Genomic DNA, 24,158 nt, shown 5'->3' with positions numbered 1-24,158 from the left:
CTTTCTCAGCTGTGCAGGTAGGCTTCTGCTAGGTCCTCCTGGGGCTGTATCTTCTCCAGCTAAGGAAGTTCAACTCTCTCACCTACTCCTCACAGGAGAAATTCTCCTGTGTTCTCCTAGTTACCTTGGTGACAACCCTCTTGATGCACTCAGATTTATCCATATCTTTCTGCTATCAGGCAACCCAAAACTGGACACTGTATTTGAGACACATTTTTATGATTCTCAAGAAAAGGGGGATAATCTCTTCCCTGTGCCTGTCTACCATGTCATTCCTGCTCCTAGCTGCCTTTGCTACTGGGGCACACCAGTGCTCTGTGACCCCTGGTGGGTCAGTCCGTCCGTCCGTCCGTCCATCCATCCATCCACTCCAGGGGCAAGAGTCGGGGTTTGTTCTTGCTGAATTTAATGAGGTTTCTGTCAACCTATTTCTACAACCTGGGCAGATGTCTCTGAAAGGCAGCTCCTACACATTCTTTTTTTTTTTTTTTTTATTTTGCAAGCACACAGATCTTTCTGAAGATGCATCTACAGATGTGCCTTAATTAATTCTTTGTCACAGCTTGAGATGAACAATACAGAGAATAATTTTTTAAAGACCAAGATGACTCATTAGGACTGCTAAGGTTGTGGAAAAGACAGTAGTTTAGACACATGCAATTCTTGTACCAAAGGAGCACAGACTCTGCAGTAAGGTTCATCCATCTTTTCTTTCTACTTCCTTTCTGAAAAGAGGAAATCATACTCATGAAAATTTCATACTGACATTTTATGGCTGAAATTCCTGCCCTGTTTTAAGAAAAATGCCTGCTGAACAATATCTGGAAAAGTTTGCCCATCTTTGAAGCAAAGGCACTGGCAACTTTGTGAGCTATTGTGCACGGTGATGTTTTGCACAGTTCTATGTCAAAAGAACTTCTCCACACATTGCAAGATCCCAGGAGATTTGCTGGATTTAGTAAGAAAATCCAAGTGTATTTCTTCCATCCTTCCCATTGTCATGCAGAGTGAGAACAAAGAGGGTGATGTATTATGTTCTGGCTCTTGTATCACCAACAGATTTGGTAGGCGAGAAGTGGCTACAGAATCTCTTATATGTATCTTCTGCAGGAAGAGAAGGTTTCAGCTTGACTCTCTCACTCCAGCAGTTGTGAAAAAAATCCATAGGGGAAAAAAAAAGCCTTTAAAAAAGTACCTTTCTGCTGTCAGCTGAGCACAATGATGCCTGAGTCACTGCAACATAGTTAAATGAGAAGAAAACGGCAAGCTGCTTCCAGAAGCAGCTCTCCAAGCAGAAAAGCCATTTAAATGAGGCAGGACAGAGCCAGCCAGCCCACGGCCACCGCACACTTTAAACACACTGTCCTGGCAGGTGGCACCAGATGGCACTCTTACACAAAAGCTTCTTTTTCACAGGGTCTGCTTGCAGGCACAAGTTGTGTTTAACTATAAAAAGGTACCACCTATGTTGGTTAGGGGTTCCCTGACTTCTGACCACAGCCCATGTTGCACCTGGTAAAAAGGCTGGTGCCAATACATACTATTTTCATTTTGGTTAAGGAATAAATGGTCTTCACATAAAGCACTTCCTATCAGCATACCTTCATCCATGCTGGATGTGTACAGAATTAGGGAAAGCACAAAACTCCTAACAACAGGTCTCTCAGATATGAGCAGGCGAGGCAAGCGCTCAGTCTTGGGGTGATGTGCCACTGGAAGGTCTGCCTGAATACTGCGGACTCTGTTGCCTTTGGTAGAGCCCAGTGGAATCAGTCCTTGAGGCACAGTGCTATCTCAGAAATTAGGAGCTGGCGAGATCTCTGAGGGATGGGGCTGCCTCCATAATCTCTTTCCCAGACCCCGTGTGCCTCTACTTGGTGCAGTGCACTTAATATTTATGTAAATTCTGCATCTCTACTGTCTCCCTCACAAAGGAGCCAACACAAAAGACTTTAAATATCTTTTATGTAGCAAAGCAGAAGTGGATTCATCAGAGGATTCACCCTCTCCCTGTTCCCTGCTCCCATTGCAAGAGTAGTCCTCGGGGACGCTCACAGTGCTACACCGGGAACACGGGAGGTGCCAGTGCTGTGAAAGGAGAGTAACAAGCCATTGCTCAGATCTCTCTACGGGGCAGGCACACGGTCCCACGGCTGCAGCCGCTCAGAGGCTGGCGGAGCCTCGCGTTCAGGCAGTGCTCTGCTGCCCAGCGCTGGATACCCTCGCTCCAAACCACCTCTGGAGTGGGGCCCTTCCCACTTCTGCCTCAGGGCTGGGTCCTGCCTGGCAGAGGGGCTGCAGGATCCCATGGAAACTCCCACGGAGAGCTCGGGCTCTACAGCAGAGTCTGTGCGTGTTCTCAGGGAGAGCTGCTGGACTGAGACCTTGCCTGACTCCTGGGAGAAACTGGGCAGTTTCCCTAGAGGTGAACAATGCTCCTTTGGTTCCTTGAGACTGGCAACACATTTTCCTCCCTAGTCACTCTTCTCCCTCACCCTTCTCTCCAAAGTAAATCAGCCCAGCCAAAGCGCCAAGCGGTAGATGCTTCATCTCCCAAATGCCACTCTGAGGAAAAGTTACAGGCAAAGGAGAGAGGAGGCGCTGAGCCCAAAGCCCTCCCGACGGCAACCGGCCGTGCCTCCGGTGCTGCCCGAGCTCACACACGGCAGGTCGTACATTCCCCGCCTGGCACCGCAAACTTCTCCCCAGCCACTGTACACTGTACAACAATCTCAGCCCTGAGATTCCCCGGCGGGGTCTCCTCGGGGTAACAGCGGCTGGGCCAGTCCAGCGGGGAGCTGGCCGTGCGCGACAGCGGGCACCCGGTTACCTGCATCGCCGGGGCACCCCGGGGCAGGGCGGGGACCGAGGAGAGCCCGCCGCCGTGTCCCGTCCCACTGCTGGGGCCGGCCCGCCGGAACGGGGGGTGCTGCCGGCGGTCCCTTACCACATTGCTGAGAAAGTCCGCCTCGCTGAAGTCGCCGAAATCGAGGAAGCCGGTGCCGGCGGCGGGGAAGAGCCGCTCGGCGGGGAAGGGCTCCAGGATACTGTCCATGGTGCCCGCGGCGCCGGGGCTCGGCCGCCCCCCGCGCTCGGCCGGCCGGGCTCACTGCGGCCGCTCGCTCCCGCCCGCCCCCCGGTGGCGGCGGCCCATGGGCGGCGGGGCGGCAGCGACCGCCGGGCGGGCACGGGAGCGGAGCGCCGCGCCGGTGCCGGTCAGGGCGGCTGTCAGTGCCCCGCTGCCGAGGGGCCGGCGGGCGGCTGCGGCACGCCCCCGCCGCTCTCCGGGAGCCGCCGGGGCGGGACTTCCCGCGCAGACACCCCCTCGAGGCAGCGCCCCCGCCTCCCGGGCAGCCCCCGCACCGCAGGGCGGGGCGAGGCCGGTGGCTGCCCGGGGCCCCCGTGCTCCTCCCGGCGCTGCGCAGGGACCCGAGGGCGCTGCTGGTCCCCGGCAGAGCCGTGTCAGTTTGACGAACTGAACAAACCCTCCTTTCAGCAGCCGGCCGGCCGGCTTTGGTGGCTCTTCTGCATCCCTCGAGGAGCAGCGCCGGAAAAGATGGGCGTTCCGCGGGATCGGAGCCTGAAGGGCAGCCGGCAGGGAGGTCTCCTAGCCCCGCTCCCCGCAGAGGGCTTGCAGGTAGGCCTGGCTGCAGCTGCACGTGCGGCTGCTCTGTAATTAAAGAGCTGGGCACTGTTAAAGAGCTTCAGGAAGATTATATGGTTTCAGATAAATAGGATTATGGATCCCTGTCCTCTCTGATCATTACTCCAACCAACACTCAAGAAAACCACTTATAATAATCCCGTTGAAGAAACCCTGATGTTTTATTAATCTGTTCCTATTTCCATGGCTCCACAGAGAACAGACTGGAGTCCAGCTCCAAGGAGGGGCTTTCTTGGTCAAAGGGCATCTGAAGGAAAAAACCCAAAGATAGCAGTGTATCTCTCCTGGGGGAAACCTGGCCAGAAGTTGCCAGCCTGGCAAAGTAGTGCTGATTTGAAGCTGGCTGGAGCCTGTGCTTGAACTGGACATGGGGTTTTCATCCATCCAGGCTCCTGCTCCACATTCTCCAGGGCTGTCAGAACTAATAGCACAACCCAAGGTGCTCCTTGGCTACTGGTTGCACAAGCAGCCACATCCTGCACACAAAAGCCTTTATACTTACACACACAATGAGCTCTTTCAGTTACATTTACTTTTACCTTATGTTTCAGTCAAGTGTAAAGAGCCTTTGGGTAAAAGGTCAGAGACATAAATTCAGCCAGGATGGAGTTATACTGAGAAAATAATGCTGTTCGTACTTCCTAAATTGTAAAGAAACCTCTTTGTTAGTGTGGATGCCAGCGGGTTTAAAGGGGGAAACACAAAAACCTTTGCCACTCTAAGATGGGAAAAAGAAATCCGTCCAGACCCTTCAGCAAGAAGTAAACCTGTCTCCAAGTTAAGAGGGAAGATGCCTTTCCTTTAACATCCCAGTCAGCAGGTTTCTCAGCTTCAAGGAGCAGACAGACCAAATCCTGCCATAGCAATGGAGTGACAGCCAGGGTCACAGCACATGGACAGAGCCACAGCAGGGGCAGCTTCCCCTCCTGCCACTAACCAAACATGGATATCACTTCCCTAACTATGAAGACTTACTGGTGAAACCAAGAGCTTCTGGTTCAGTGCCTTGCCCAAGCTAACACAAGGAAGCCTCTTCTCAGGACACACACTGTATTTATCCTCAGGCCGAGGAAGCTCAGATGGTGTCAGCTATGGTTTGCACAGCATGGGTGGCAGTGTCATCAGAAAAGGTCAAGCAAAGTAAACCTCTCTTGTTTGTCTGTGCTCTGAAGGGAAAATGCTTTGGCACAGTCAGATAGGAGCTTTGAAATCCATTCTGGAAATTAATATAGCTCAGAAAAAAAGAAAAATGAAATTGCCTGGTCTGAAACTCTGCTTCCACTCAGTGCTTTTAGTATTGAGTGTAACTGCCCAGATGCAGCTTCTCTCTGCCTGTGACTGCTGCACCTTTGCAGACAAGGAAGAATCATAACAAATATCCCGTTTTGATGTTGAACAGGAAAGCCGCTCTGTCCCATCTTGGAGAGTTCTGATGGGAGCCCCCATCTCTAGCATTTGTGTAGAGCTTTGAAATGGACACTTTGCTTATGTCAGGCATGAGTGCAGTCCACTAAAGGCAATGGAAATGTCACTTAGGTGGTCAGAGGGTGATGCTACTGACTCTCTGGAGCCAAAAAGGAGAGTTATTTCTGCAGGCAAGCAGTTTTGTGCTCCAGAAGAGACTTGGAGACAGGTAAATTGTTGATGGGTGAGGGGAGGTGCTTGCAGTTCAGAAAAACTCAGATGTGCTGCTTCAACTGGCCATGGGTGCCTGTAGCAAAGGGGGAAAAGGACAGGCTGAGTGGCACTGCTGAAGTAGAGGCCTGGTGACTGCAGTGCTTGCAACACTTGAATGGTGCATCATCCTTCCTAGAGCATCTTTAAAACCAAGTTCTGCAGCCATCTCTTGGGACATAGATATAGCAGAGCAGGAAGCAACCTTGGGGCAGGGGCTACATTACATGATCATTCAAATTCCTTCTCAGCCCAGTTTTCTCTGATTTTATACTTAGATTTATTTGCAACCTGATTACAGCAGGAGATTGAAATAGCAATCAAGTATGTTCAGGCTGAACAAGTCAAAATGACAACAGGTAAGTCTTCCTAGCCTCACAATATTTGGTACTGCAAATACACATGTATGACCAACAAAGCTAATTTTATCACTGTTGAGAAGTGAATCATCAGTCCATTTCTCATAATAAAGGGATCCTGCTCTCCCGTGCTCCGTCCTGCCTGGTCCTGCTTCCACGGCTTGCCTTTATGTCCATGGAGTGAGAACTGCAAGTCTCTCATTGTATCACTTTGCATTTGCTTTGCCTTCACCCTGCTTTGTTGTAAGCAGGACACACAAGACAAGGTAAGCAGGGCCTGGGCTTGAACATGTGGACAGCAATCCAGGCCATTCGGCTACAAGCCAAGCTGAAGGTTTTGGTTCCCCCACCCAGGACTGTGCCAAGAGGTTTCACAGACTCTTCAAGGATGAGTGTTTCTTGAGGAATGTAGGGTGAAATGTCGGTGATTTTTGGTCTGCTGCATGCAGGCTCTGTTGTTACAAGAGGGGTCATCTGCGTAGTGTTTGCAGCCTGGACAGCTGGTATGGGAATGATTCATGCTGCTGGAACTGCTTTGCTTTGGAGGTCAGGCTGGCTCTTTAGGACTGCCACCAAAGACAGGCTTTTACTTCAAGTCTGTGAAAGATACCATTTGTCCTGTTTATTTTTCCAGTGTTGGTGTCCATATGGATGGAATATACAGTTTCTGCCACAGCCTATCTTCCTAGTCATGAAGGTTTTCTGGAGTCATTCGGACTCCATACTTTGGCTCTTTGCAACAGTCTTGCCTCCATTTTGCTTTGTCTTTTCTATGGATTGGATTACTTCTCCATATACTGCTTTGGTGTGGTTTTGCTGTTTTGTGCACCACAGACAGAGGGAGCTGCATTATAGGCCCCCTCTGCTCCTGAAGATCTACTGAGAACAAGGTGAGGATGGAAATGGAACTTTCGGCCTAGTTCAAAGAAGAGATACTACAGTCCCCAGACGGGCTCTTAGGAGTCAAGTTGTGTGTGATAGCACAAGTAGTTAAATATCCAAGCCTTTGGCTGTGATTTCTTCATTTAGGTTTTTATGGGGACAATTAAAAACCCAGGAAAAAGTCAAGATAGAGGGTGATACAGCAAAACATTCTCTAGCAAAAGGTAACTTTTGAGGAAGGACTTGCAATCACTGGAGCCTTTCTTTGCCCTCTGATCCACAGCCCTGCCTCATCCAGGAAATGTGTCTCCCTTTTGATATCCTTCCAGCGGCTGGTTTAAACTCTCTCTCTTGCACACACACCTCTCTATCCACCCAGCATCAGCTGCTTTCCATTTTCTTCTTCCTGCTGTGTGCACTCACAGCCAGGTACCCAGCACACCTGTTCCCATCAGCAGCAAGCAGCAGTGGGACAGGGAGGGGAGCCAGTGCAGAGATCACACCCATTGCAGCTCCCTGCTAAAAACAGAGAAGGGGCTAATACCTATGAAAAAAGTGTTCATAGATCTGCCCCCACAACTGAAAGAGGGAATGAATTGTGTTCTGCATATTGCTTTGTGTGCATCTGCACAGGACATCAAATTAAATGTCTGCCTGCAAGCAGACACACTTCTTTAATGACCACCAAATCCAGGTAGGTATGAGCCATGCTGGAGCACTGCAGAGAAGTGCAGACACGTGTGTGTCATAAGGAAATGTGCACCACAACTTGTGCTTTTTTCCCCCCATATTGCTTAGGAAGTAGAGGGGAAAGTGAAGAGCATATTAATTGCATGTTTGCATATGGCAAGGGTCCATGAATGCTGTGGTTTCGATGAGCACCCTAATGCTATGTGGGAAATGAAAGGGAAGCCACAGAGCTCAGCACTGCAATTATTATTCTTTCTGGGGTAAACTTGGGGCCCTTGGATAGACTTAAATCAGCCTTGCAAACAAGGAGTGAGTGACAGACAAGGAAGGAGGAAAGACCTAGGAAAAGGAAAGCCTTGAGTACAAGACAGTGGACCCCAGGAATATCCCTTCACGGAACCCCTTTGGTCTCCTGGGAAAGTGGCTGAGCTGCCTGTGGCTTTATGTCTTTCTGCCAATATGACAGAAAGCAAAGCCCCCAAATAGTAAATGGGTACTGTAACAAAATATGATAAATGAAAACTCGCCACTTTGGAAGTAACTGATATAGGAGGAAAAATCTCTTTGTAATTCCTTCATTTCTTCATGGCAAGCTAAGACTGTTCCTTTGCTTTGTCACACACAATCTCCCCTTCCTGCTCTATACATCAGAAAGAGCACAGGCTGGCATAGGCATGACAATAGGGGAATCAAACAACTTTCAGGCTGACTGGGTGCAGAGTAACTTCAATATGAGGGCATCTCCTTCCAGCAGTTTTTTAGCATTTGAAGACACTATGTGAATGGGAAGCTGCAGGACTGCAGAAGAGGGTGGCCACCTCTGCTTCCTATGCACTACTTTTTATTTATTAGGCTTTTAGCCTTCATGGTTGCAAGGCGTGCTTGCAGAAGGGATCCAGGCAGACTTCACAGGGCTGGAGACAACCTGAAGAGTCATTTTTAGGGGAACGTATCGCCTCTTTTCTCCTAACCATTTCCTAGAACTCAAATCTTTCCCTAGGGAGGATGACAAGCTGCACACTCTGAATTTTACCCCAAGAAGATACCCTGTATCAAGGAGGGGGAAGCAAATGGCTTTTGTACAGGAGGCAGCTGAAGAGCTGCTAGAACAGGACTGGATGAGTCAGGGCAAGGGATGGCAACAACTCTGCTGTGACACACAGTATGTGCCATATAGAGTCAACTCCAACTCCCAGTTACCCACATGAATGACTGGAGAGCAATCCATGCAGATTTGTGCCACTTGACCCCTCAAGCATGGTAAAGAATTTGGACACTTGCATCTTGGCTACATCCAACAGAATCTGCCCTGGTCAGAACCAAGTAGATACAGCACACACAGGCTGGTCAGGAAAGTGGGAGGATGATGTTCCCTGTACTGCCAAGGGTTAAAAGCAAGGTCCAGATCCACAAGAAATCCTGTAAGGAGAAAAGCACAACCCAACAATTCAGGCATGTCTCACCCCCGTTCAAATGACATTGTTTCAGTGCTGTCTGCCTCACCCCTCAGTGGTAATTACAGACTTTCACTACAGGGGGAAGAGAACACGGTGGAAGAAACCTTCATTACAGACATCTCCTAGAGAAAAGCAACCCCAGTGTAAAGTCTCAGGCACATAGCCAGGATCAGCCACCAAAGCAAAACACATTTAGGACAAAAATAAAAGGGGGAGAAGTGTTAAGTGCTTTGGGAAGATCAGAAGCCCACCAGGTTGGCTGCTGTACAGTGCTGGGTGTGGGGAGCACTTTGGAGGAACTGGAATGCTGCCCTGCTTTTAAGTGGTGCGGTTTGCATTTACATTCTTCCTTCCTTCCTTCCTCCTTCTCCGGGTGCTTGTTTTCCCTGATGTCTGTGTGTGTCCCTTTGTCACCCCTGGCAAACACCAGTGGGTTAGGAATGGATGGTTTTCCTAGGCTTCCTAGCTTGATGTTTGTCAAAGGGACACATAAAGCTGTAGGTGTACTTGGCTGATCCCTCTCCCTTTTGTACACCTAGCTTAAGATATACACTCAAGAACAGGCTTTTTGTACTCAAAGCTGGGGGTTCCTTCTTACCTTGTATATATTACAGGGGCCCAAAGTTTGAGTTCTGCTACAAAGGATGCAAGAGAGTTTTTCTTCCCAGTAGGTCATGCATCTGTTACAGCCCATGATCATTTCCTATTGCTGTGGTGCATCTGTCAGGCTTGGTGTTGACCTTCCCTCAACATGTCAGCCCTCAAGGTGGCTGACACCTTTGGCAAAAAAATGGTCCCATTCCTGCTGCTTTTCTTCCTCATTCCAACTTTCTGATGACAAGTGGCATAGGTCCAAGCTAAGTTGCTCTTTTTACCCCTGCGCATTCACATGTGTGAAACTTAGAACCACTGTCATGGCATGGTAAACTCAGTTTGTGGGAGAGGTCACTTCAGTGACAAAATTTTCCTGCAGAGCCCTTTTTTTGCTGCTGGTGGTAACACCTTGTTCTTGAAGGATCTGGGGTTTGATGCTACATTAGAAAGATCCTTCAAACCAATAGGCCTTGTCCCCAGGCAGCTAACAGCAGGGATGGGAGAGGACCAGGAGGAGAAAAACATTCAATCAGAGTGCTATTAAGATGTGTCTAGGGAACTGGCTGAATTTTAATTGTTCTTTCCTACTCAGTGAGTGAGCACAGGAAAAGATTTACCTTCTGGCCTTTCCATTTGGGCATGTTGACATTTCCAGGCGGCACTTTCCTCTGATGGAGAGGTTTGACGTCAGGTGGGCTGATTAAAGCCTGCAGTGCCTCTGACTCATTTGGCTACGTCCTGTGCAAGGGGATTTGTAATGTGTCTCTTGTCTTTCTTTCACTTGTTATGGTTGGTTTTAAATAAATAAAGCTAAGCTCAATTCACAACTTCAGGGAAGATGCAACTCGGCTCAGGCTCAAATATGCATTGCCATGGCAACAGATGCTGTCAGGCACACACAGACGTGTCACTCTTGGCAGTGAACTCCCCTGCCCTCCTCTCCCTGCCCAAGCAGTGCATGGGTCTGGGGCCGGATGCTGGGGTGGGAAAGCCAGGTGAGGCTGGCACTGTCCACACCACTTGGGCATGCAGCTGTTCCTGGGAACTGGCCTTGCTACTCTCCCAGCCTCAGGAGAGCTCACCTGGGCCAGCCAACTGCCCTCTTGCAGAGCAAGAACTACTCTGGGGGAAGCCCTGGTGAATGAAGTTGCCCCTAGTGTGACTCTCAACTTACAAAAAGGAAGGGGGGGACTACCTGCATCAAAAAGTCTCATACAGCTGCTGCCAAGTGTGGCATGCTCTTCATACATGGATTGAGATCTCAAATAAAGAAATAAAAATTATCAGCTGCTTTCCGTTAAGACCCACTGAGCAAATCCCTCATGGTTGCTAGAGAGATGATCAGCAAGGAAACAGAACTGGGGGAGAGATGTGGTTTCTGCAGCTGACTGTGGGGTAGATAGCTTAGCCAAGGCAAGGCAAGGCCAGGCAGTAGAGTCCCTGGGTCCTCTGTCCCAGAGTACCTGTGTTTCCTTGGCATACTGAGCAGGTCCCTTTGGTACGGCCATTTCCTGTACAGCTTTTGATTCATCAAGAACTTGAGTGTATCAGCAGCCTAAAATATGAAACATGACCAAAGGCAATGTCACTAAGAAAGAGGCTCTTTGAAGTGCTCAAGAACTCCCTGCCCATGGCTCTGCATCTGTACATCTCTAACATCCAGTTGGAAGAGACCTTTAAGATAACCAAGTCCTAACATCCACCCAGCAGTAACACGGTAACCCTTAAACCACTAAATCACATCACCCAGCACAGATCCAGATGCCTCTTAAACACCTTCAGGGATGGTGATTTCACCACCTCACTGGGCAATCTGTTCCAACATCTGACCACCCTAACAATAAAAAATCTTTTTCTAATACTTAATCTGAATCTCCCCTATCTCAACTTAAGGCCATTTCCTCTGGTTCTTTCACTGCAGGCATGGTAGAAGAAATCAGTCTCTCTACCTGGAGAGCACCTCAACATCCTTTTTAAAGTGAGGGGCCCAAAACTGGATGCAGCACTTGAGGTGTGGCTTCACTAATACTCAGTACAGAGGGGAGATCACTGCCCTGGTCCTGCTGGCTACACTGTTCTTGATACAGGTGAGGATGCCATTGGCATTCTTGGCCACCTGGACACATACACTGGATTATGTTCAGCCACTGCTCACCAGCACTCCCAGGTCCTTTTCTGCTGGGCAGTTTTCCAGCCACTCTTCTCCAAGCCTGTAGTGCTGCTTGGGGTTGTTGTGACCCAAGTGCAGGACCTGACACTTTGCCTTATTGAACCTCATGCAGTTGTCCTCAGTCCATTGATTGAGCCTGTCCAGATCCCTCTGCAGAGACTTCCTACCCTCAAATCAGATCAACACTCCCGCACAACTTAGTGTCGTCTGCAAATTTACTGAGGGTGTCATCAATCCCAATGTCCAAGTCATCAATAAAGATGTTAAACAGGACCAGTCCCAAAACTGAGTCCTGGGGAGCACCACTAGCAACCAGCTGCCAAATGGATTTGGCAGTCACCACAATTCTTTGGGTCTGGCCATGCAGCCAGTTTTTTACCCATTGAAGAGATCACCCATCCAAGTCACAAGCAGCCTGTTTTTCTAGGAAAAGATGTACTAGAGAAATGAGACTTTCTGGTTTGTGTGGCAAACAGGGCTAACAGTTTTGTCAGATCTTCCTTTCTCAGAATATCTCAGAACATTTAGCAGCTTTATCAAAGCCTGGGCACCTGAAGTCCTGGAAATGTGGAAACTTCCTGCCTTCCTTGCTTTTAGGTGACTTCTGACAGTTGCAGGGAACTGGCTGAAAAGGCGCCCTGCTGGCTCTGACATAGGCAGGCAAACCTATGAAACCATCATTTACTGGTTTTAATCCTATTATTTTTAGATCACCCCATTGAGCGAGTTCTGAATTACAGTTTTTGGTTTGGCTTGTGGGCAAGCACAATGCACACAGGAAAGTGTTTGAGTACTGTCCCACTGGCCTGAGCTACACCAAGAGGCAGCATATACCCCGTTGGACTTGAACAGGGGCAGGAAGCAGCACAAAACAATTGAGCTGAGAATCCAATCTTCCCAAATAGATCTCTAGGGTGGGGGAATGCTTTCTAGCTTAATCCTCATTTTGTAGGTTTTATGCTTTCCCATGTGAGGTGCCATGTTTTTTTTCTACCACAGATTATTTGAAATTAACCTTACCTCCTACAGTCACTGAGCCCTGCCACACTGGGGAAGTTAATAGTATCGGAAGAGTTTGAACTTGTGAAATGTTTCTATGACTGCACAGATTGAGCCACATTACCATGACAAATCACTGAAATCTGAGAAATCTAATTTACAACACAAATTTCTTTTTTGTATGTGTGTCTTTCCCAACTCAAATTCAAGTCAGAGAGTGTCTGGAATGTGCAGTAACTCTAATCTAGCAGAACTGTGGGTGTAAGAAGGGTGAAAAACAATTGCATGAGGTCTCCAGGGCTGGTCTACTATGACTCCAAACCCTAAATTGCTTATCCCTTGAACGTGGTTTACAGCAGCAATGGATCCTGGCAGAGCTGTGTAACCAGCACTTAAATAAAGGGGAGGCAGCAAGACCTCCTGAATCAGTGGCATCTGTTCTGGGAAGGGCTTGCCCAGAAACAGCCACAGCAAGAAGGTACTGAAACCCACTGTCTCCTCCTAGAAACAGAATTGAAGGTCACAAAGTAAAGACCCCTGCAACCAACACTGGCCTCTGATTAAAAATAAATCCTTTCATGCACAGACAGTGGTTTGAGAAAGGAAAATATTGAGCTGCAGTGAAATCTTGGAGAGTTCATGGCTGGACACCTTGGAGTGGAAACACAAGTAGCATCAATTCAGGTAAAGCTCTATACACCAGCCACTGGCATCAATGTACAAGAGTACTCACTTCTCTCAAATTTAACTTCCTTCACAATAAAACTGATTTTTATGGTGCTTTTATCTGGGATAGTGTGCAAGTAACTCAGGAACGACAGAGATGAAAGTATGCTTGGTGTCACCAAACCATCTCTGAAACCAGGAAAATCATGATTGGGAATTAGCATCATTATTTCCAAGTGATGGGGGCTGCCACTGTCTCTGCCAGGACAATAAACAAAACAAAGCACTGTGGTGTGGTCCTCCTACCCCCTTTATTGTACTCTCAGGACTAGCAGACAGCAGAGATATTTTGGCACTTAGCAGGCTCACTTCTTCCTTTAAAATGCACTAAAGGAAGTACTGGTAAAATACATTACATGAATGGCCCACATAACTTACTGCTGTCACTTATAACTGAGAAGGAACTGCCAAGAAAGGAACTGATATTTATAGGGGTGAAAACATCCTTTTTTATTCCGAGGGCATGGCTTACAGTCCTATGAACCCTTTGCAGAATTCAGGTTTTCATAAAGCACCTGAAACAGGGGTTTGAAAATGGAGAACTGTTAAAAAACCTCAGCACCCTAAACTCCACATCAAATAAGAAATGTTCCTCATGAGCAAGTTAATATATAAATACGCTTTACATCATATCTTTATTTCTGTGGAAGACCAATAAATTTCCAGGAAGTACCCAGTGCTTCCTGGCACATACCAAGGGAGGCCGTGACCCGAGCAACAGCTGTAATGATCCCATCACAGACAGAATATTTTGCAGTATTCTACACAAATATTAATTCTGGTGCCAGCAAGTAGTTTTGCCTGTTCTTTTGCTGCCTGGTCAATAGCATGTAAGTCGCTCTTCCCTCACTGCAGGCTGCCATCCTCTCCTTCTTGACCAGATACTCAGTGGATTATTTTTGTCTCAGATCACATAGTCCCAATGATACAATTACACACTGACCTCAAAGACTTGCTTTTAAAATTACCCTTCTTTAGCAAACCCTCTGTCTAGTGGGTTGGGTGGTTTTCTTATTTTTTATTTTTATATCTAAATGGTTAAATAGTGGGTGTGGTTGGGGAGAGAGGAAAAGAAGAAAGAGAAAGAAGCAGACAGAGCAAACAGTAGGGGAGACAGTTGTGAGGGTCACAAGTGCACCCAGGAGGGGGACATCCATGTACTCCAAAGAGAAGACACTTGGCTTCCTCTCTTTCCTCAGTAACATCTTCTCCTAGAAGGTCAGTTCTTCCTGTCAACAAATGTCATTTCACTACAGAGACAGTAAAAGTCTCTGTTCCTCATAGCTACAGCTAAAGATTTATTCTTGGGAACCACTACCTAAACCAGAAACCAAACAAACCAGCAACTTTCAAATATGCCGTGAAACTTGGAACTTTCCTGTAAGTGCTCACAGATGGTAAACATTTTAAAAAGAGAAAAGACAGAAAAGCAGCTCAGAAGGGCTCTGAAGGGCCTAGAGGAAAACAAGCCTAGGACAGGGATAGACAATCTGTAGAGATGTGTTCACAGTGAAACCCATGTAGGACAGGTGTCATTTATCCATGTTGCTATTCAGCTTACAGTTCCATCAAATTTTTGAAAGTCTTCATAGAATGCATGAAATTTCTTCAGGAGAGATGAGCGACTTATTTGAGGATGACAAGCTGAAGGGAATAGGACAACAGTCTGTCCTTGCAAGGAAAAAAAAAAAGGAAGCAACTCACAGGCTGACAGGAGAAACTTCAAATATGCTGCAACTTCTCACATCCAGGTTGCGCACACTACTTTTTGAGTTTGCTACACAACAGGACTTTCCCCTCCACACTATAAATAGCTTTAAAACTCATCTGAAATGGTTTTAAGGCTGATGGGAGCTGCAGTGAATTCACTCCAAGCGATAAAAGGAACTTTTGCTGGGCTGGTTGTGAAAGTTGGCCTTCTAATAGCCACCTGTCAGCTGGGCAGCAGCTGCTCTTCCATTGTGCTCATAATGGTCTCCTTCATCCTTTGCATCTTCAGGTGTGCATATCTATTCCACATTGTTCTGCATTCTTTATTTTCTGTAGCCTTTTCCTCACACTATGAGGCTATGTCTCAGTCCTGACAGGATGAGCTCCCTTTGTGTCAAACCTCACCAACAAAAGGTCAAGAGTAGTACTTGAAGAAGAGGCCTGCAAACAATGTCCTGATGTATTTGAGAAGAAGGCTACTGTCATTCGGGTGACTCCTGCTCTGCATGGGAGTTTGACTGTATAGGACAGGTGTGAGCTCCATCAGATTGGAAGCGATCTTTGAACGTTTTGTATAGTCCACATTCCAGCTGTTTGGGAAAAGATGATCCTCTTCCCTTTGTTCTTCCCACAGCTCCCCTTGTACACAGCATCTTTTCCCCTTCTCCACTTATTACACCATTGCAATGGGGTGTTGCCCCTGTGCTGTTGCACAGCTGGCTTCACCCACACCTGCAGTTACTGCATTTTATGGTGGGTGAACTGATCTTTGGTTTGGGGAGGGTTTTTTGTCAATTTTGTGAAAAGCTTTTGAAGCCTGTGAAATTGAAATGTTCTTGATACCTTGCTGGAAGAGACAACAAGCTGGTTAGCACAGCCTTGGCTGGGGCAGAAAGCAGTATCAGAGCTCCAGTTAAGTGATACCTATAAATACTGGCAAGGGACACAGTGAGGATGAACAGGCATCTGTGTACTCACCACTTCCCTCATTTGGGTTTGAAAAGCCAAATCCACCTACCAATATTTGCTGAATGGAGTTTGTTTCACGAATATCAGTCAGCAAGACATCAGTCAAAGGTATTCATCTATAAAATAAAAAAATTCAAATTCCAAACTCTGCCCTTTTAATGAGCTCTGGTAAATTTGCTCCCTTTTACAGTCCTGGGGTCAATCAATTAGCAACTGCCTAGGGGTGAAACTTAATTAAGCTCAGATAATACAAAAGAGGTTTCACCTCCTTGCCCTCCCTCTATACACATCCTCACTTACACATCTGGGTAAAAGCTTCACTGCAAAGCCTGGAGAGAGCAATTGCTTCAAGCAGTCTCTGAGAGCACATCTGAGCTCCCAAAAAGCATTGCAAACTCTTGCATCATGCAGAGGCAGAAGGCAAAGCAGCTAGGAAACGAGAAGATCCACTCTGGCAAGCTGCTGCCACGGGGATAAGGTGTCACTGGGAACAACAGAAGGTGGTTTTACTGAGGAAACGTGGTGCCACGACTTATTAGTCGTTCAGCAGAAGCAGGAATCCTAGCACTGCTCTGATGGTGCTGCTCTTGCAGCAGGAGCGAGCCAGCCATTCAGGACTAGTCTGACAAATCTGGCTCCAGCTGCTCGACTTTATTAACGACAGAAGCCCTGGAGGGGTGGGATCCAGAGGCATCACAGCGCTTTTTTTCCCCTTTCCTAAGCACAAAAGACAGAAGTGGAATGTAGCTGAGGAATGCTTCGCCCTTGGAAGGGATGTAATAAATCTCCTTGGATGTGATATTTGGTTTATTTTGTGAGAGTCATTCAAAAGGAAAATGCAGATTGTGGGGCTTAGTGCTCAGCCTATGCTGGCAAAGGATCCCCGACAAAGAATGTCCATTGGCAGGGAATTTCCTGACTTTGCAAGTGAGCAAACGCCTCTTTCTCAGTTACTCTAAAAGCTGTTTTGTTATTATAGAAAAGGTTCTATAAAGCAGACAATGATCAGTTCTACTCCAGATCCACCAGAAGAAGGACAAGTAATCATCAGCCTTATTTGCAGGGGGAAGGATTTGTGCTATTATCCAGAAAGTGCTTTTTCTCCAGGACGGTCTCCTGGGCCGCAAGGGGCTGCTGGGGAGGCTGCGGCATCCCAATTGCTGGAAGCATTTAACGCCCACGTCATGCTCTGCTCCTGGGTGACTCCACCTTGGAGAGGGAGCGATAGCTACAGAGATCTCTCCAAGTCCCTGCCAGCCCTCTGGTGATTATTACTGTATGATTATTATTTAATAGCAGGAGTTGCCACCTTTGGGATAGGGGCTTAAGGAGGATTCTTCCTGTGTCTAAGGTCACTGGACCTAGGGATGCGTTAGCAGGCAGAGGTCAGGGAAGAAGAAAAGAGAAGGGTACTGATGTGCAGATGGATTGGATTTACTGCAGCAGTATGGCAAAGAAAAAGCCCAAAGGTCACTATGGACCCACCACAGAGCAAAATGACAGCAGGTTCACTGACAGTGGTGGGCAGGGAGGAGGGAATGGATTTATCCTGGGATCTCAGATCTTCAAGAGAACTCTATGGGGAGGTCATGACAGAGGCCAGATGAATGGCTGTAAGCCACCTGGGAGCCCTAAACCATGTTTAAAGGAGACCTGGAAGGGAAGAGGAGCAGACTGCATGGAGCCAACCAAAGCTGTCTGCAGCAGTTCTACCATTGAGAGAATCACCACAGTAGAAGGTAGAGGGGACAATCAGACATTAGGGGCATACAAGCTATTTTTCTATAGTAAATAATTATTGCCACTGGTGGTAAAGTTGCAGCTGTGAAAAGCCCAAAGCCCTTCCACCTGCCTGTTTGGATGGAAGTGGGGTAGCCTGAACAGGCAGAGCTACCATTAGAGCACCAGGACACCTGGAGAAAGGTGGGGATGTGGTCCCTACACACACTAAGAGAACCCCAGAAACTGCCCAGTCTATGAGTGGTGGCATCACTGATGGAGACCACAGTTCAGAGGGGTCAGCCACACAAGCCTTTATCTATGTTGCTCTGCTCATCCTCCAGAATATAATCTTGCTCACTCCATCAGGTTACTGGAGATTCCCCTATCTCATCTGTTTATGAGAAGAGATTAAGAAGGATACCAGATGTTTGCTAAAATTTTGATTTCCTAGAGGAGAACATGTTTGCAGCGCTCAGGGGAGGGATGAAGGCCTCTACAAGAGATTGTAAGAATCCTTCAGGTTGTTGCCCGCCATTGTCACCTGCTGGAAATTACATGTTTTCAGTGTCTCCTGTCTTGTCAGGGAACACAAATATCTTCTGTGCTACACCCTCTGTTTTCACATGGAGAGGAGGTGCCTGTGTGAAGCAAGTGACCTTATCAAGGAATTAGCACTTTTGGGTTATTACCACAGCTGGACTGAGCACTTTGCTGCTGTTATCACTCCTATTGATTTTACATTTATAGAGAGCTGCAAATTTACACAGTGTTTAATAAACACAAAGTTTCCTGGACTGCAACTAGTACAGGAGAACTGGGAGGCATTAAAAAAAAAAAAAAAGCAAAACACAGCACAATTTTAAAAAAAACAATTATATGACATTTCTATGTTATTTTTTCCACTACAGTCACAGGCTGAAGATTAAGGGAGCTGTTGCTATACTCCCATACAGCCACACACATATCAAGACACTGCAAGAGCAAACAGATCCAACATCTTCCCAGACAAAATGGCAATTTTGTACCATTTATCCCACTGACATCATCCAAAGTTTTGGACAGAGGGGTCTAAATTGTGTTGGATAAGAGTAAACCAGCAGAAGATCTTGGGTTCTACTCCTACTGTGCCACTTAAAATTTCACCCAAGTTTTCCAAAGATGCAAGCATTTTCCTCCTGGAGGAGTGGGGCCATGAGTCTCAGACTGAGATACAACATGGGACATCACTGGACTGAGGTATTTGTAAGCAGGAAAGTGATAGTTGAATTATTTCCCTCAAGGCACAGCACCATTATCATCACAAACATTTTGACTGTGGACAAATTGTTTGTCAGCTTAAAAAACGAAACCGTTTTGTCTTGTGGGTGTTTAAAAATATTTTCTTTCCTAAAGGAACCTCTGAGAGCAGAATTAACATCCCCATCACCTCCACCATATCTGAAAATATCACTTGGTGTGATACTTTGTGGCCGAGAGACTCAAAAAAGGAAAAAGAATAGCAAACAACAACGGGGACAGAGAAACTGGAAGATGCAAGGGAAAAGTGGAAGTCATGCGGCTTTGACAAAAGCATACTGAATCCAGATAATCTCTGAGGAATTAGACAGGTAGGTTGAACAACTTCTAAGTGAAAGCAGTGGTTTAGGTTCCAGATCTGAGTCATCATATACTGGTGATCAAAGGGGACTAGACAACAGTAAGTTTAAGCCCATTGTTTGGGAAACACTCAGGTAAGTGGAAACAAATGCCTGAAGGTGATGTTTGAGGGGAAAAAAAAACCCTAACTCAACAAAAAAACTCCCAGAACAAAAAAGGCTTTAAGTGCAGAGATAACATGTGGAACAGCAGAAACTCTGGCAGGAAACCCTGCGAGATACACACTCCCGCCAAGAATTTGGGTCGTCTGCTGCGAATTCTGTCTTCAGCCCCTCGCAAGGAGTTAAAGTTCTGCCACTCTTCACTCACTGCTTTTGCTGCAGACCTGGCTGTGAATCAGGCACACCATTCACCCAGTTTACCTTGGCAGGATGTGAATGTCTACTGCGGGCTACAGGGTGTGGACAAGTGCGCCCAGGGCCTTTTCTGCGCAGCTTCTCCATATTCTCTAGAGGCTGGCATGGATGAATGGCCCAGCCTTGGAAAATATTATCGTCTTCCAGAGAATGCTGGTTCTGAGCTGTACCCAAAGGAAGCCAAGGAGCACTCAGGGGAAAACTTAAAAAGCAGCTGGGTGAAACTCCCTGGGTTCTACAGAAGGAGGGAAGCAGAAACCTTTGCTTTTGAGAAGTTCACCTGAGAACATTCCCTTACATCTTAGTCTTGACACTGGGCTTTCGGTCTGCGATGTGCCTGTGTGCCATACATAGTGCCACCTAACAGATTTTTGGAGTGCTGGGCATGTGTGGATGTAACATATTTATTTGTCTGCCTCTTCCACCAGGCTATCCCAAAATACTAGACCAGGTGTTAACAGCTTGACACTTCAAGGTCCCACAGGAGAATTTCCCCAAGTACTGCTTCTAGTGAGAAGGACCCACACATCCAAACGAAGTTCTGCACCCACCTTTCCAGGTATCTTCTGAACTTCTCATGCAGAGGCCAAAGGCAGTCTGTCCAGTTCTATGATCCCACAGGGAATTGCATATTGTTCTAAATACAAATTTTTCCTCTATACGTGACTGCCTGTCTTAGGAAAACAATCACGAGGGCTAAGCCGTGGTGGTTCTCCTGTGCGCAGTGCTACTGCAAAGGCCTTGCCAGTGCTCTTCACTGAACATTTCAACTTCACTTTAACCCGCCACTGCTCCATCAGTACATCTTAATGCATCTGCCAGGCAGATGATCATGTGATTCAATTTGGAGTTTTTCTACTTGGGCCAACAGATATCAGAGTCTGTATACGAGCACATACAAGTTATTTTCAGATCATCTGTGACATGCAATTCCACCCACCAAGCTTGCAGAGATATATAAATCATGGAGGTGTCTAAAATAACAGGCACTGAGGAAACATCTGTCACCTTTTCAAGCTTGGGAGGGAGGAGGATGAAGCACTCAACTTCACAACTTACTGAATTTTCTTTTAGCTCTAAGCAAGCAGAGAGCAGCAAGCCTTTCTGACACAGCCCAGATGCCCTGGCAGTTGGGTATTGTCATTGACTTCACACTGCATGTGACCCGTGAGCGTAACAGAGGCAGTACTGATATGCTCAGCAATTTGGATGACATTTGTGCTGTCTTACCCTTATCATCAAAAGATATGGATTGCTTCAGTTCTCTTTTGTTTCTGTGGTTTTTTTCCCCCAAACTGACCGGTGGTTGGCCCTTTGCATTCGTTCTCTTAATCAAAGGAAAACAGAACTTGCTGTGTTGGAATTTACTGACAGCTGTTCTACTCCTGAAACCCACCACCGCCTGCGCTGGTGAAGCATGTGGGCCAGAGCCTCGCCTATCCCACAGACACTCCCCTTTCCACTCGAAAAATCAGGAAAAGCTGTGAAGTTGTTTATTTGCGCTCTCTCTCGCTCCTCCTTTCCTTTCAGATGATCAGATCTTCTCTCTTGGGCCTCAATCCCACTCACTCTTTGCTGCTCGTCTTAGTGGAGAAAACCGCAATGGAGCAGGGCAGGCAGACGGAAGCGATTCCCCCCGGCCGGCGGGCGCCCCAGCCGCGGGGCCGCCATCAGCCGCGCCCCGCCCCTCGCTCGCTGACGAGGCGCCGAGAGGGCCGCGCGCGGCCGGCCCGCGGCGGCGCTGCCCCCTGGCGGCGGGCGGGCGGCACTGCCGTGTCCTGCTGTGTCCCTGTCCCTGTCCCTGTCCCTGTCCCTGTCCGTGTCCTCGTCCTCATCCTTATCCTTGACCGTGCCGTGTGCCTGTCCGTGCCCCCGTTTGTGCTAGTTCTTGCCTGTGCCAGGGCCGTGCCCTTGTCCGTGTCTGTGCATGTGGCCTTGTTGGTGGCAAGGCCCTGGCCATGCTGTGCCCGTGGCCGTGCCCACGGCATTTTGGCCGTGGCCATGGATACGTCCATGTCCTTGCCTGCGCCTGTGCTGTGGCCACGGCCAAGTGCCTTTTTGCCCACGGCCGTGCTCATTGCCATGGCCTTTTAGTCTGTGATATGTCCTTGTCCATGCTTATGCTGTGGCTGTGGCCATGACCATGGCGATGACAAGTGTCCATAGCCTTGTTCATAGCCTTGCTGCAGCCATGACTATGCTGTGGCTGTGGCTGTGGCTGTGGCTGTGGCTGTGGCTGTGGCTGTGGCCGTGGCTTTGTCCATGCCTGTGGCCCTGCTGTGTCCGTCTCCGTGCCTGTGCTGTAGCCGTGGCCGTGCCGGTGTCCGCACCATGTGCACCATGAGTGCTGAGCCAAGCCTCGAGCCCGAGGTTGTTTTTGTAGATAAACCGACACGGCGGACCCACTGCCCAGGCCGTAAAAGGAGAGCTGAGCATTCCCTCCTCCGATGTATTTCCCACAACCACCCCCGCAGTTACCGGTGATTTTCCGGAAAGTTTGCGCAATCTCTCCTGTAAAACCCGCTGGTCTTTAATGTCATTTTAGTCAGAGCAGAAACGCAAACAGCAAAGAGCCCAAAGCGAAGCCCCGGAACGCCGGAGTGCCGCGGGTGCCCGATCCCGGGGCGGTGATGCCGAGCCGGAGCAGGGGCGCCGGGCGGGCCCGGGCAGCCGCGGCGGCGGAGCCGCGCGCACCCGGCACGGCCGCCAGAGGGCGCCGCCGCCGCGGCCACGGCGGCCAGGGCGGGTCCGCGCGCGCCGCGCGCGCTCCCGCGGGCAGCCGGGGCCGCCGGGCGAAAGCGCCGGGAAGAGCGGCGCTCCCGGCTCGCGCCCTCGGGTGGGCTTCGCGCGGCGGAGCTGCAGGGCCCGCGTCAGGCCTGCCCAGCCCTTATCTCGAGCCGTCCATTCCAGCAGAGAGGAGCTGCCTCCCCTCCATCCTTAAGCAAGGCCGTGGGAGAGAGGTCCTTGAATGGCTGCTCTGGCTAAGCGGCCTCTTCTTCAGCTCCATCTCAAAACTGGTGTCACTAAGCCACCCAAGAGGGAAGCTTTCCTTGGGGGATGCAGGACAGAGGCGACGCTAAAGCTGCCTCTTATAGGAGAGGTCATTGTGTAGGGCTTCCTGTGCATCTTTGGATCATTGCACTGATAGATGAGCACCAGCCTCATCCAAACGCCAAAACAGGTCCAAGATATAAAACACAGAAAAATATTTTCAAGGAGGAGATAACTGAGAATGTAATTACCTGTCCAAGCCGACTATTTCCCTACTAAATAAAGCTGGCTCTGTAACTTAGAAGAGCGGTTCAAAAGGTAGAGCTGGTTTTCACTGGCAGCTTGGTCTCTAAGTAGAATGTCGCGAGCAGCATGACATTTCATGCCAACTGCAAACTTGCTGAGAGGCTGGGGAAATACCCAACACTGAACCCCCAGCAGCCACGGCTGTACTGTTGGGAGTTGCTAGCTGGCAGCTGGCTCCAGTCTGTCTCCACAGCCCTGGCAGCAAGGTGACCGTGCAGTGAGAAGTGCTACTGCTCACTGTGCATCAGTATGTTGATGGTGTCATGTCATCTGTTCCCTGCAGGAGCCTGGGTTTGCAGTGCAGAAGGATGGGATAAGTAAGGAATTAATTGTTTCCACTTTTGCAGTCTTTTGACTTATGTTCTGAATTGCATCAAACACCTACCTTTTGCCAAACCACCCAATATTTAAAACAAAAATTTTAAAAAGCTAGAAAACTAAAGTTCAGAGTTAACCCAGGTTAGCTCCCCACCCTTGTACAAACTAGGATTTATAAAGCATTCTTAGTGCTTGGCTAAAGGGAAAATCCCATATTCAAGAAGTGATCAAAGCTGTATCAGATTGAGGATAATTAGCAGAACATGGGAAGTTGCACAGACATTCGTGTTCGTGGTGACAGCAGACTGCACCGACAAACATACATTTGACAAAGTGATGTAAAATGGTGGCAGATCACCTTAATCAGATGGATAGAAGAAGGAGCTGCATAAGGGCATCCTTACAGATTCTTCACACGTGCAAGAGCTGATTGCCAGTGCCATTGCTGTGTCAGTATCTTTAATGTTTTATCTTTGATGTTGGCTCAGCACACTCTAGGACCTGCAGTTTCTGCATAGAAGTAACTCTTTAGGCTGCCTTGGGTTGCCAAGCTGTCTCCAGGTCATGCAGAGGAAAGAACATCCATAGAAAAATAAGTGGAAATCAGTGGAAGATCTATAAAGTGATGCCAGCTTATGAAAAATCTGCGAGAAACATGGTGAAACTGAACACACTGTGTATTGCATTTGGTAAGAAACTACACAGAAAATTGTCTGTATATAAGCTGGGAAATATAAAGAATTATAAAATGCATGTAAGGGCTGAGCTGTCTGCTCCAGAGAGAGCATGGGCAGATCTTTCCCAGCCACAAAGCCCTGCAGAGACTGCAGCGAAGTGCAGCAAGTGGAGCATCAGACATGGAAGACTTCAGTCTGAAGTCCAAATCATGGACACTAGAGCCGACAATGATAGAAA

At 48.2% G+C, this 24,158-nt stretch overlaps 1 protein-coding gene across 3 annotated transcripts in view; it reads right to left on the bottom strand.

The window, feature by feature from the left end:
• CREB3L1 (cAMP responsive element binding protein 3 like 1) overlaps positions 1 to 24,158 on the bottom strand; it is a 74,266-nt gene that overhangs the window by 42,138 nt on the left and 7,970 nt on the right. Inside the window, exon 1 of one of the 3 annotated variants that reach the window (XM_068193535.1) lies at positions 2,948 to 3,125. The exons of 1 other annotated variant lie outside the window; for it this stretch is intronic. In XM_068193535.1, coding sequence (XP_068049636.1) covers positions 2,948 to 3,055 — 108 coding nt within the window. In that variant the 5' untranslated portion in view covers positions 3,056 to 3,125. Of the gene's footprint in view, positions 1 to 2,947; positions 3,126 to 24,158 lie in introns of those variants that run through there. One more of the 3 variants, XM_068193534.1, reaches the window with a different exon arrangement.

Source organism: Anomalospiza imberbis, chromosome 6, assembly GCF_031753505.1.
Source record: "Anomalospiza imberbis isolate Cuckoo-Finch-1a 21T00152 chromosome 6, ASM3175350v1, whole genome shotgun sequence".
Taxonomy (NCBI): Eukaryota; Metazoa; Chordata; class Aves; order Passeriformes; family Viduidae; genus Anomalospiza; species Anomalospiza imberbis.
This window is presented reverse-complemented; position numbering and strand designations above follow the sequence as displayed.